A 13,409-nucleotide genomic window follows, 5' to 3' on the forward strand; every position below is an offset into this window, starting at 1 on the left:
TTTCACAAAAATAAAATTAATATGTTAGCTTTTTTTATATCAAGTAAAACAATGCAAAACTAGAATTATAATGGAAAATTTCATAACTGATTCGATTCTTCTTAACTACATAACTATTTTTTGTAAGTATCAATTTAATATTTGATATTAATATATTAATTTTAATTCATGTTTCGCATGAATTATGAATAATTCTCTACAAATATTAATTCGATATTTTTAGTCTCGGTCCCGTGTTTCACACGGGTTATCAACTATCTATACTAATAAGCGAAACCATGTTTAGGTCCCAAATCTTGGTACTCACTATAAAATTATACAACTATTTTTAAAATTTTATGTAATAAAAACTCAACCGACAAAAATTAACTTTTACTCTCTATAAATTTTATTTTTCTTAAATTTTAATTTGTTGCTGAACATCCAAGCGTCGGTTTACTTTAAAATCATCGTATTAGTAAGTTAACATGTCAGATTTATATAAGTAAATAATGTGGTGCATGCATAACTAAAACTATACGGTGAAATTTTAGAGTTACACTTAATTTCGATTTTTTAACTACATATTTTAAAAGTATTTTATATATTATATTTAGATCCGTGTTTTGCACGAATTATGAGTTTTAGTTTTATGCAAATAATAATGTAATACTATTATTTTTAATTTCAGACCCGTCCTTCGCACTGGTTACCAACTAGTTCTTTATTAATAAGCGAAACCATGTATAATTTGGTGCTAAAAATACTAAAGTAGCGAAGTACCCAATTTTGACACTTATCTGATATAAGTTGAATTATATTCTCTATAAACTTTGTTTTAACACAAATCGACTTCCATTCTTTATAAATTTTATTTTCTTTGCAAAATACTAAGTAAATTACTAACACGAATTGACTTATATTCTCTGTAAACTTTATTTATTTATAAATTATATTAAAAATTTATTAAGTTACGTTAAATTAAGTAAAATAACATATATTTACTTTTATTTTGAAAAACTACTAAGTGCAACTAGTAGATAAATGAAAGAGGAAAGCATATTTAGATCTTTGGTAATTCATGACTACAAATTATGCTGAGATCTGCATAAATGTACCAAACATAAGCTAGCATTAGCAACTATTATACAAACATGAAACATCCTTGTTCTTAATTAGAACGTTTCTCCGACCTGTAGTAAATCTCGTAGCAAGGCTAAACTAATCATAAGATTCAATAATCACAGAGATGCACATGCACAGATCCAGTCTTCCAGACATCTTGTTAATTACCCAAATATTTACATACAAGCACGATCAATTCCTAAAACTGATCAAACCGTCTCAGAAATATCTTAATCCAGCTGCAACTTAATTGAAAGGCTCAACTAGGCCACATTTGCTTGGTTCATATCTTCAATATGACCGTGTTTTGTTAACGTACACATCTAGCAGCTGCTGACATATGCTACATCGGATAATGTCGCTGATTGCTTCTACTGCTGTATAATGCAATTGCGGCCGGTTCAGGACTTCTATATTTTTCGAACCAAAACTGGTAATCCGCCACTAAAAGCTGCAGTGAGGCCTGGAGAAAACCGGGGCGTCATTTCATGAGATGGCACAGCCAAGTCTAAATGAAATCGCCTCACTAGTGACAAGACCACACTTTTTAGCTCCATGAGTGCCATCTCTTTTCCCAAGCACACCCTAAGCCCCGCTTGAAACACAGGGTACTTGTAAGGGTTCACTTGAAAGAAAACACCATCTTTTAACCACCTCTCTGGCTTGAACTCCAAGCAATCAGGTCCCCATATTTCAGCCATCCGACCCATGGCATACGGATGATACGTAACCCTTGTTCCCCTCTTTACAAACGTTTTATCCGGCAAAACGTCGTCATTTAAGCAAAATTTGGAATCATGTTGCACGGGCGGAAATAGCCTCATACTTTCATGCACTGTGGCTTGCAGGTAAGGGAGTTCACTTATTTGTTCGATGTTTTTGATTGGTTCTTGATTCTTTCCGATGACTCGGTCCGCTTCATCTCTAATAGCTGAAACTACTGATGGATGGTTAGCCAGTAGCCAAAACAAGCTAGTTAGAGCTGAAGAAACCGTGTCACGACCAGCTAAAACGAAACTTACTACAACATCTCTAAGGTATGTATCATCATCTATGGTACCCATGAATCTTGACAGCAAATCTTGATCACTTGAAAAGCCTTTTTTCCGTTTATGCTGAATTACTTCTTGGGCCAACTTATTGATCATTTTAATGCAATTTCTAAGCTTCTTCTCACTACCTATGCTCAACAACCTTTTGATCTTCCAAACCAAAGGTGAAGCAGCCAAGGCTCTTTCAGCTGACAACCTTGACGCGAGATCCAACGAGGCACCATATTCGGATACAGGAAAAGACAACTCTAGGCACTTGGGGTCCAGCCCAAATGAAAATCTACAAATATTATCAAATGAAAATCTGCGAAAAACATCTTGTAAATCTACAGAACCATCATTCATTTCCTTCCCAACAAACGACGATAAAAGGGGTACAAGACGAGTCTGAATTTCATCATTCGCAACTTCAAAAGCATAGGATCTTATTGAGGTCCTACCAAGCTCTAAGCTAGCTATTTTTCTTTGGAACCTCCATGACTCACCATCCACGTTAAATATACCCCGACCCAACAAATCACCCAAGATTGTCGAAAAAGATTTTCCTTTCGGGAAATTATCAAATCTCGTTTTGAGCATATACTCGACGTTATCCGGGTTCGCGGTGACGGTGTTACTAAGAACATGTATGTGTATGGTTTTAGTAGGGGAGTTTCGGAGGAGATGAGTGTACCAGTCACATAGATTATGGAACTGGAGTCTCCAACTTGAAGTTACATAAGTGTGACAAATATCACACTTGCAATAAACTCTTGGTTTGACCAAGTAAAAACATGACAGAAAAAATATGATAACAGGAAATATCAGGAAACATAAGGGGCTATGAAGGAACTGCAACAACCAGGAAGCTTCAAACTCCATAGATTGAAAAAAATACACTATTAGATAATTAATTATGTTGTGAAGGAAAAAGAGCAATGTGGGGGAGACAAGAGAAGTGAGGCAATGCTTGTTTTATACTCCTCTTTTTCTGTTATCATCATCATACAAGTTATGCTTACCATTTTGGCATTTTATAGCACGTTTTCGTATCATTTAATAAACTAAAATAATAAAAAGTGATTATCATAAAATAATCATGTTTCTCGTATTCATGCCTATTCCTTGTGGAAAAAATTGAATCATGTCATTTGTTTATTTATATAGTAACAAAATGCCACTTGTCTAATTTTTATTGGTTAATTAAAAATGACCCCTGCAATTACATCAAAATAACTAATAAAATTATTTTATAATATCACATAAGTCATGACACATCATTTTATAACAATTTTTTGTATTATTTTTTGTGCATCTAACATTATTTTTAAAGTTATTGGGTAGGTTCAATAAAGTCAAAGAGAAAAGCATGCTAAGTATTTTAATTGTTGTGTTAAGCACGGGTTAGATTCTAAAACGCTGCATATGTCAAACTGTATTGTATATCCTGTTCTTTTTTAACAAGAGTATAAAGTAGTGATTAAGAAGCATAATTAGTATTAGTTGCGGTTCTTTAACAAATTGAATAAGAAAGTAGAGTAGGAAAGGAATACTGCACACATGTTTAAACAATGGGTGGGGAACAAAAATCAGTTGGTTAGAACTTAGAAGCTGCAGCTTACTTTTCCTTTTATTTCAAATTTATGCGACTAAATTAAGGTTCCTCCTCACCCGAAACACGTGTGTTTGTTCTTTGTGTTTGTCAATAGCCACATGAGATTGAGATCTATGTAAATATTTTACATACATACATATATATATCGAGAGAAAGGCGCAATACCTGCCGCACGTAAAATAATTTGTGTGTCTCTATTATATATTCTATCCCGCACAAGATTTGCGCCAATTCTGTGGTTTTTTAAAAAAAAAATATACATTATCACTTTATCAGGGACAGACCTAGGAGAACCGGAATGAGTCCTCATTTTTGTCAATTATTTAAATTCATAAAAAAATTAATATAAAATTTAAAAAATATAAAATAATTTAATTCAATACTCTATAATATTATAGGCTCTCTTAATAATATCAATTCTCGTAATATCCAGACAGTCTAATAATGTCGGATCAAGCTTTCTAGCTTAATGAACCGGGCAAAATGAAAGTCCAAACGTACATATTATTAGGCTCTCCTAATAAGCTAAATCCTTGATTCCGTCCTGTAAATAATTCAAATAGAGTTTTTTTGTATCTCACTAATTGTTAGTGAAGTGCAAATTATATTACCGGGTAAATAATTTTGTCTGTTAAATTTCGTTAAATAAAGAATTTTGATGTCAATATTATAGTGAAAGCATAGTTCTTCCGGTCACTAAATTGCAAGGACAAAATGTAATATATAAAATATGCCCCTAAGATTATGACGTCATAATACATAAGTCAAATGATATCATTATAACTTTCCACATTATTGCCAAAAAAGCACAATCAAAAGCTATGCAATTGGTCGAGACATGCTCTTCTAGATGATCATTTTTATCTTCATTTTCATTTAGCCGGTTAAGCTGTAGTGATGTCAACTTTTGACTAAAAATCTCAAAATCTCACACGAGTTTTGTGAAATGAGACGATGCTTTATCCATGTCTGTACCAAAAATTTGCTTTGGGGAGTTTGAGACAGGTACTCGTTCACGGCTCGTAAGTCATACTATGACAATCCTTATCTATCCATTACTGATATTTATGTTCAATTGACAAGCACTACTCAACAACTATTCCTATAATTGTAAATTATAGTAATCTATTTTTCTGATAAGCTGTGTCCTACAGTCACAGAATGATCTCGACTACTTATTTTAATCTTAAAAAGTCATAGTAGTTTTTAAGCCTCTACATATTTTATAGTCCGGGCTAGCTTTAGAGATTCACGGAACGTTAGCTATAATGGGTTTATGGGACACTAATATATAAATCTTGTAATTTAATGTAAATTTATTTAAAAAAGTTGAAAATTTTGGTGCTCATAATATAAGTTATCCTAAACGTAAATACTGTTCATCCCCGATGACCGCCCGTCATGTAAAAATGACCAAGATCTATAATTTACGGCAAAGAGAGATTCAGCAAAATCATTAAAGATAAACTGGGTGGTGTGTAAATTTAAGAATCTCGACACATGCGTCATTCTGGGTACACTGCACAGGGTATTATACAAAAAGAAGGGTGGTCAACTTTAGCCGGCCCTTTCTGTAATCTTCGAATATGCTTATGATAGAAATTGTATACAGACTTTTTGGTCGTCTCTCTTACTTTCCATGATAAGCTCGAGTGTGTCCCAAGACTCGAGGGGCAACTAGACGAACAATGAACATGCTGACTAACTTTCCATATTCTTTTTATCGTTTTACTAATATGTTTTTTAATTACAGAGGAGCTGCAAGAGGTGATAATCAAATCCCATAACCCTTTTAGCACTGAAAACATTTCTCTCCTATCGGTGACTACGATTTACAAGATTCGTATGGTTCATGTGTTTTATAACGCAATAAAGTAACTAGGTTGGGTAAGGAATGGCAGTACTGTACTATTTTTTTTTCTCCTCTACATTAGTGCACAGACTCAAATTTTCAGATGCATGAACTTGTCTGATCGCAATCCAAGAGCTTTTGGGCGACTTGCCTAGCAAAAATTAAAAAATCCGTTGCTCTTTTCAAGAATACACGAGAGAGTGGGTAAACTGCGAATCTCAAAACAAGATTGAAAATTCTAAAATGTAAAAAAAAGTTAATTTCACTCCGCATTTTCAGCATAAGGGGATTGTGTCAAAGAACTTTAATTATATGCAATTTGCATCTCTTAAGTTTACATATTTTTACAATGATCACCATTAGATTATTTTTTGTTAATTTTGATTGTTAAGTAACGGTTAATTAGGGGTAAAATGGAGATATTACGTATAAAATATTTAAAAAATATATTAAAATTCAAAGAAACTACAAAATAAAAAATTAATAAATATAGTTAATTTTTTTGTAGTGCGAATATATATATTTATATAAATTTTTATATTGTGCGTAATAATTATAAATATATCAATAAATATCATTTAACTTTAATATTTTAAAAATGAAATAATTAAAATAGAAAAACTAAAAAGATTTTTTTTAAAAGGACTTAAATCGGTTTAACACGTGATTCAATTTTTATTAAAAAAAATCATTACATTTTTCTTTATTTTCAAGTTTTTTAATTTTTTTAATGTTTTATTTATATATTTTATATGTGTTATTTTCGTTTTACCCCTAATGAATCGTTACTTAACGGTCAAAATTGACAGAAAATTGGCTAAGGGCTGGTTATGTAACAGTATAGAAACCTAAGGGATGCATATTGTAATATCCGGCATATATCGTGTAATTATTTTTGTCAATAAATAATTATTATGTGATTATTACGTGAATTTTGGTGAATTATTTGTTAATTGGTATATGTGTTTGGATGTTTATATGTGGTAAAATTTGAGTATTTTAATTTTTATATGTTCAAAATAAAGTATAGATAATTTTGATATTTTTCTATTAATTTATATGTTGTTCAATAATTTATAAAGGATATATGGATTTAATAAATTATTTTTCCGAGTAATTATAAATTATTTTGTATAAGCGGGAATCGTCCAACTTCAATCGTTTTTATATTTTTACAACCCGAAAGTCTCGGGAAAAATCCTTTCTGACCTAATTTGAATATTCCGAGCATTTTCCATTTTTGACTTTTTCGACCCGGAGTACGGTTTTACCCGTGCGGGTCCCGACGTAAAATTTTCGATACAATATTCGTTTCGATAAATCAATAAAACCCGTATTTTCGAGAAACATGATGTTTTGATTAAACTATTATATTATCTTCTCGTAATTCGTGTAACCAAAATGCTGAGACCAACACCGTATTTATAAAAAACCTGGTTTTGATAATTATTCCAAAACCGGTACCAAATTGGATTAGTTTTGTTAATAATTAATGATTAAGTATTCTATTTTATATCCGATATGATCCAATGGGATACCAATATTCCGTAAATATAAATAGCCCTTACCGTATTTTATTTTGTACATATAATCATAATCAAACAGTAAAAATATATAATTTCCAGAGAAAAACCCTAGATTTTTTTGTGTTTTTCATAATCAAACGAGGATTCGAAGGCGTTATCGAACTTTGATTTGGGCGTGCAAGTAGTCGAATCGAAGCTCGTGACGAGTAGAATCATGTTTCATAATCCGTATACCTGCAGAATCAATAGGTTATTTTAGAATTATTTATTTAAATTCGAATTAAATTAAGGTTAAATTGAGACTTTTTGATTTTGAAGTTGTTTATGTGATTTGATGATTGTATATTGTAGATAATTGAATTCTGGTCAATTTGGTATATTGTATGTTGAATTCTTAATCCAATAACATGTTTAAAATTGAGATTGATTCTCGAATTTATGAAATTGAGGTTTATATAGTATGAATGTTCTTAATTGGAATTTAGACGTTTTTTATTCAAGGGTTATCAGTTGAATTGATTGTTACCGGTTTATAGAGCATTTAAAAGGGGATCGATGGACGGTAGTTTAAAGTACAGAGGATTCCTGGTTTGTGCTAATCAGAAGAAAATCGAGTTCGCCGTTTTTTTATAATTTTTGTTGGACTTTGAGTTCGAGGCATCATTCGCGTTGTTTGTTACTTCATTTGAATTCCGGGAAGAAATTGGAATGAAAAGCACACTAGAATCAAGCCAAACGATTCAGTTTTAGCCGTGATTTTAGTTGGCCGGAAACCGGCTATTCGCTGGAATCTAGGGAAAGGGCGGCGAGTCGAAACTGTTCTTCGCGACCCGGTTCTCGACCCGCCTGCAACCCGTTTTTGATATTCTGTTTGCTTAATTTCAGTTCAAAAATCTTTTAATGCAATTTTCTTTTTAAAATAATTTAAAAAATTCTAATTTTAATTTCAAAAAATCATTTTTAATTTCAAAAATCATTATTTTAATTCCGAAAGTTATTTTTATTTAAAAATAAATCTGAATTATTTAATTAATTAATTTTAGTTAATAATTAATTATTTAATTAGTCAAATAATTCAAATATTAATTGATTAATTAATTTAATTAGTTATTAATTAATTTTAATTAATTATGTAATTAGATTTAGTTCTTTCTTTTGATTTAAAAATCCTGAAAAATATTTTGGGCTTTAAAATATTTTCTAAATTATGTTTGAGACTCGATAATTATTATTAAATAATTTTAAAGTCAGACTCGAGTACTTAAACCTTGATATTTATTTATAAAATAATTCTGATACCCATTTAAATTTTGAAAAATGTTCAAAAATTCGTAATAAATTTCAGAAAAATCATTTTAACTCCAATTCTTCTTTGAAAAATTATTTTTATCGAATATCTTGTGTGTTATGTGTTATGTGCTATCTGATTAATGTGTTATATGCCTATGTGTTTATGATTTGACTGTTTTAGTCATAACTTTCAATCCGTAAATAGGATTTGGTTGAAACGAATGGTAGATAAAAGCTTATGACGTGTATGTGACGATTAGAATAATATGAGAGTGAGTATTGATAGATACTTGTGATGCTTAGTAGAGGAGACGAGACGTAGAAAAAGAAAGCAAGTGATCAGTAAATAGAACCGAGGGGTAGAAAAAGAAAACAAGTGATTGTTGAGTAGAACCGTTAGACGAGTGCAAGTGAAGTTGGAAATCATTTGTGATAAGCCAAGTGTTCTTAAACCTTCTTGAGATATATTACAAGTATACCCTGATGTTCACGTTTTATATTGCAACTGCATTAAATAAACCTGAGTTATACCCAATGTTAGCATGTGATATTTGAGCTGTTTAACCTTGAATCCTGGTCATATCATTTGATACTTGAGCTGTAAGCCTCATTCCTTGTAATCCATTGATTGTTGATCTCCCAGATACTAAACAACACAAATACGATACTACTCCACAAATACATATACACCACATACCAAATACTAAAACATAATTGCTCAAATAATAGGAACTAATTATATATCTTACAATACCTTGTATGTAACACCCCCAAATCCGGGGTCGGGGATCCGGGTTGTCACGAGTTCCATTTCCCTTAACAACACCCAATCTTAATAAATAATCAACTTGTTATTCCTAGAAGACTAACAATGAGATTTACAGAAGGGGGGTTGAATGTAAATCTCAAAACTTTTTCAAGTTTTGAGCAGTTTATAAAGTTGTGTGTTCAAGAAGAACAAGTGTGTGAATTGCTTTAAGCTAATACAGACAGATATATATTCAAGCACAAATGTAAAGAACACAACAGACCTTAAAAACTTTTCTGGTGGATTTGTTGTTCCACCAGAGATGGTATATTAGAAAATCTGTGTTCAACAATGTTGATCACAGCTGCATCCTAGTACAAACTAGATGAATTTTCTCTCAAGATATTTCTTAACAGCTCTGGAAAAATCTCTCTAATTACTAGCTTCTTCTTGGTTCATATATATTACCAAGTGTACAAGTGAAAAACAATATAAAATTACAATAGTAAAATAAGTTCTTCACTTGCTTCTTTTCCTGTTCACTCAAGTACTTTGTTGACTATTGCAACTTTTGTACAAAAGAAGAACGGCTGCTTTTTCTGTTGATCCTGAAATTCGGCTACCACATCTCAGTTTTCTCTGTCAACCCACGTGCCTCTGCTTGTAGGTACAACTACCACTTATCAACGGCTGATTAGCAGAACATCCGTTGAAGCTTTCATCCGTTGATGACTTCATCCGTTGAAGGATGTTATCCGTTGAAGCTTTCATCCGTTGATGCTCTCATCCGTTGAAGGATGTTATCCGTTGAAGCTTTCATCCGTTGATGCTCTCATCCGTTGAAGGATGTTATCCGTTGAAGCTTTAGAGACATCCGTTGAAGCTTAGCTTCTCATCCGTTGAAGGTCTTTTAAGTCATCCGTTGATACCACTTCATTTATACAAAATTACAAGGCATGAAATATTTACAATTGGCCTTCCTATCTGCATATCATCTAGTAGTCAACATGACTCATAGTTTCTCTCAACTTCTAAGAATTACAATTTTAAATACAGAGACTGAAATATGCTACAATACTAGACTTATTTCTAAGTAAAGCTACACCATCAACGGATAGCCAAAGTGGTCTTATCCGTTGAGGCTACAGACACTAAATTTCTACTTAAGTGTTTTGTTAAACATATCATCAAACTAATGCACATATATTCCTAACAATCTCCCCCTATTTATGTCTATAAGAACTGTAGGCATAAATTCAGAGTTAACTTGATGATAACAAAACACTTAACAAATATTTGAATTGAAACTAAGTAGAAATATAAAAAGTGCTGCAAAAGTGTATGTACTAGGAGGTAATTGAAGATTTACAGTATTTCCAAGGGTGCTCCTCTAGCCTGAGCAAAACATCATTTTCTTCTTTGTTCCCTGGTTTTCTTTCCTAGCCCTTTGTCATTTCCCTCAATTTGGAGTTGGAGTTTTCTGAAGAATTCAGCTTCATCTTCATCACTGATATCCAACTTAGATTGCATTTCCTTGAGAGTTTCATTGCTGGCAATCTTGAGTTGGTCTTCAAGTCTGAAAAATCTTCTGACTCCTCTGTCATCTCTAAATTCCATCAACCAATGAGGTGATTTGTGAATTTTAGTTCCCCTTTCTTGTATGAGTAAGGTTCTGGGCAAAGCATTTGGTTCCCTCCAAGTCTTCCTTATGTTGGCAATCTTGTTGAGAATTTCAGTCTTGGCTGTTCTGGTAAAGCCAGAATCCTTTTTGATGGCTGAAAAGACTCTGATCAAGGTAGAGTAGCCTTCATTTAGAATCCTGTGGAGAGGCCATGTTCTTTCCCCAGCTCCTTTATATCTGAACACTAATCTTTCTGGTAACTGTCTGTAGGCAGCTATTCCCCTTACATCCTCCAGCTCATCCAGATAGAGTTCAATGTCTGAAATTTCTTTTATGTCACAGATGTGAACATAATCATCTTTAGAAATGGGTGACTTAGGTTTAGGTTTTTGTTTTTGAGTGAATTTCTTAGAGGTTGTGGGAGGTGTAGATTTTGGTTTTCTTTTCTGTTTCTTTGGTGGTGGAAGAGTGGTTAGAAAGGTAGGCAATGTGATGTTGTCCCAATCAATAGGTTCCTCTTTTGGAATGATTGGTTCACCATGGATATTTATAGAGGGATCAGTAACAAAAGGTTCAGGTATGGAAGGTAGTGGTTTAGATGTAGATTTGGTATCTTCAGGGTTATCTTCACTCCTTCTGTGTGCCTTGGCCTTTCTTCTGTTTCCCTTCTGCCATTCCTCTCTTTCCTCCATATTTTCACCAAATATGCTCCCAAGAACCTCATCTAAGTTAGCAATCTTTTCTTCACCCCTGACTTCAATTCCTTTCATTTCTTCAACTTGGCTTGACTTTAGCTGTTTTTCAAGCTTTGCTTGTGCTCTTTTGTCAGCCTTTAATTGCTTGGCTTCTTCTTTCTTAGCTATTGAGAATTTGGGATGTCCTTGCATCACACATATGCTCTTTCCCTCTCTAATGATAATAGCTCTATTTCTCCTTACAGCCTCATCCATGGACTTTTTGAGATAGGCAATACTCCTGCCTAAGATCTTGTTCTCATCATCTTTTGAAGGAGGAAAGTCCACTTCTTTTAAAGGATTCTTTGTTGAGTCCTTATTGGATCTTTCATTGGGCTTGAGGATTATAGCTTGTAGCTCTTTGGAAGAAGCTTCTCCATCCTTAAGACTCCCTACTGGCATGAGCTCCATGTTGATTGGTTCAATCTTTGTGCTAAATTTCACAGATGTTGATTTGTTTTGTGTAGAACCAAACACCAATTGCAACCTTTCATCAATTCTCCTCCATTGTTCTTTCATTTGTATTTCAGCTGCTGCTAGCTGAATCAAATCAATTCCATCAGATTTTCCCTTGATTTGAATGATTGGAGAGGTAGTGATGGCAGGAACTAGCACTTTAGATATCTGAATCTTTGTAGAGGGCTCTCCTTCCCCTTCCCTGTTATTCTCCCCCTTTTTGTTATCATCAAGGAGAGGGGTCAAGCCTTGTGCTTTTGCCAGCTGCATTAGGAGATTGGTTTGAGATTGTTGGTTGAGAAGAAGGGTGGCCACAGAATCTTCAATTCCTTGAACTCTGTCTTCCAACTTGGCCAGCCTTTGTTCAGTAACTGATTCCTTTTTCAATCTCGAAACCAAGTCCTGCAAAGTACCATAGGGCATGACTGAATCCAATTTTTCTGAAGTGAAGGATTTCAAGTCAGCAATATCTTTCCTGAGATCATTTAGACTCATATCTTGCTTTACTTTCTGCAACTTCATGAGATGCAGTGAGTCCAGGTGAGCTTGGAGGATAGCCTTGATATTTGCATTTGAAGTGTTCTGAATGGCCTGTTGAATAGTGATGATTTGTTTGACCAGGTGGACATTGAATTCACCTGTTCTATGCTCCTTAGTCAGGGCCCATTCAGGTAGATTAGAAATGGAACTAGGGTCTTCATCTCCCCCTATGTTCATGCTTCCATCAGAAGAAATAGAGTCATCATCATCAGAATTTACTCCAAATTCCTCAGATGGCTCACCAGCTGTAGAAGGCATCCTGTTAATAGCAGCTTTATCCCTTTGAAGAGATTCTGTTGAGTGCACTAGATGTAGTGTCCTCTCTGCCTCCTCATTGCCCTGAGCAGCCAACAGTTGATAGGCTGTCACAGGATGAGTAAAAGTGTCAGCATCCAAGGAAATGTTATCAATTACAGCTTTGTAATGTTGCTGAAATTGTCTTTCCTTTTCAGCATCATCCACAATCATTGACTCATGAGCAATGGCTGGTTCCACCCTTGTATCAACTGTACCTGCTTTTCTCTCTTTTTCTCTATGTTCTTGCATCAGGGGCTCCCCCTGGCTCACACATCTCACTCCCTCACCTTCACCTTCTAAGGTGGTACTCCACTCACTGACTTTTGCCATGCTGGAAGAAATAGCATGCATTTTTGTGCTCTCAATCTCTCCTTTTGCCTGGGAGCAACCCAGCCTCTCACTCAAATTTTCACTCCCTGCCCTCAATCCTAAAAGTGATTGCACAGTATTCATGTCTTCTACACTTGGAATCATTTCAGTTGTTTGTGTAGAGACTATCAACGGATGTGGAATATCCGTTGAAGTTGAAACTGTTGTTATCAACGGATAACTGCTGTTAAGCTTATCCGTTGAAGAGCAACCACTTGTCAACGGA

General features: G+C 33.7%; 1 protein-coding gene across 1 annotated transcript; it reads right to left on the minus strand.

The window, feature by feature from the left end:
- Positions 1-1,020: 1,020 nt before the first annotated feature.
- On the minus strand, positions 1,021-3,122 carry LOC141711845 (cytochrome P450 94C1-like). Its single transcript, XM_074514530.1, has one exon. It carries the CDS (start codon positions 3,015-3,017, stop codon positions 1,515-1,517), a length of 1,503 nt encoding a protein of 500 aa, XP_074370631.1. The 5' UTR covers positions 3,018-3,122; the 3' UTR covers positions 1,021-1,514.
- Positions 3,123-13,409: the final 10,287 nt, after the last annotated feature.

This window comes from Apium graveolens, chromosome 3 (assembly GCF_009905375.1).
Source record: "Apium graveolens cultivar Ventura chromosome 3, ASM990537v1, whole genome shotgun sequence".
Taxonomy (NCBI): Eukaryota; Viridiplantae; Streptophyta; class Magnoliopsida; order Apiales; family Apiaceae; genus Apium; species Apium graveolens.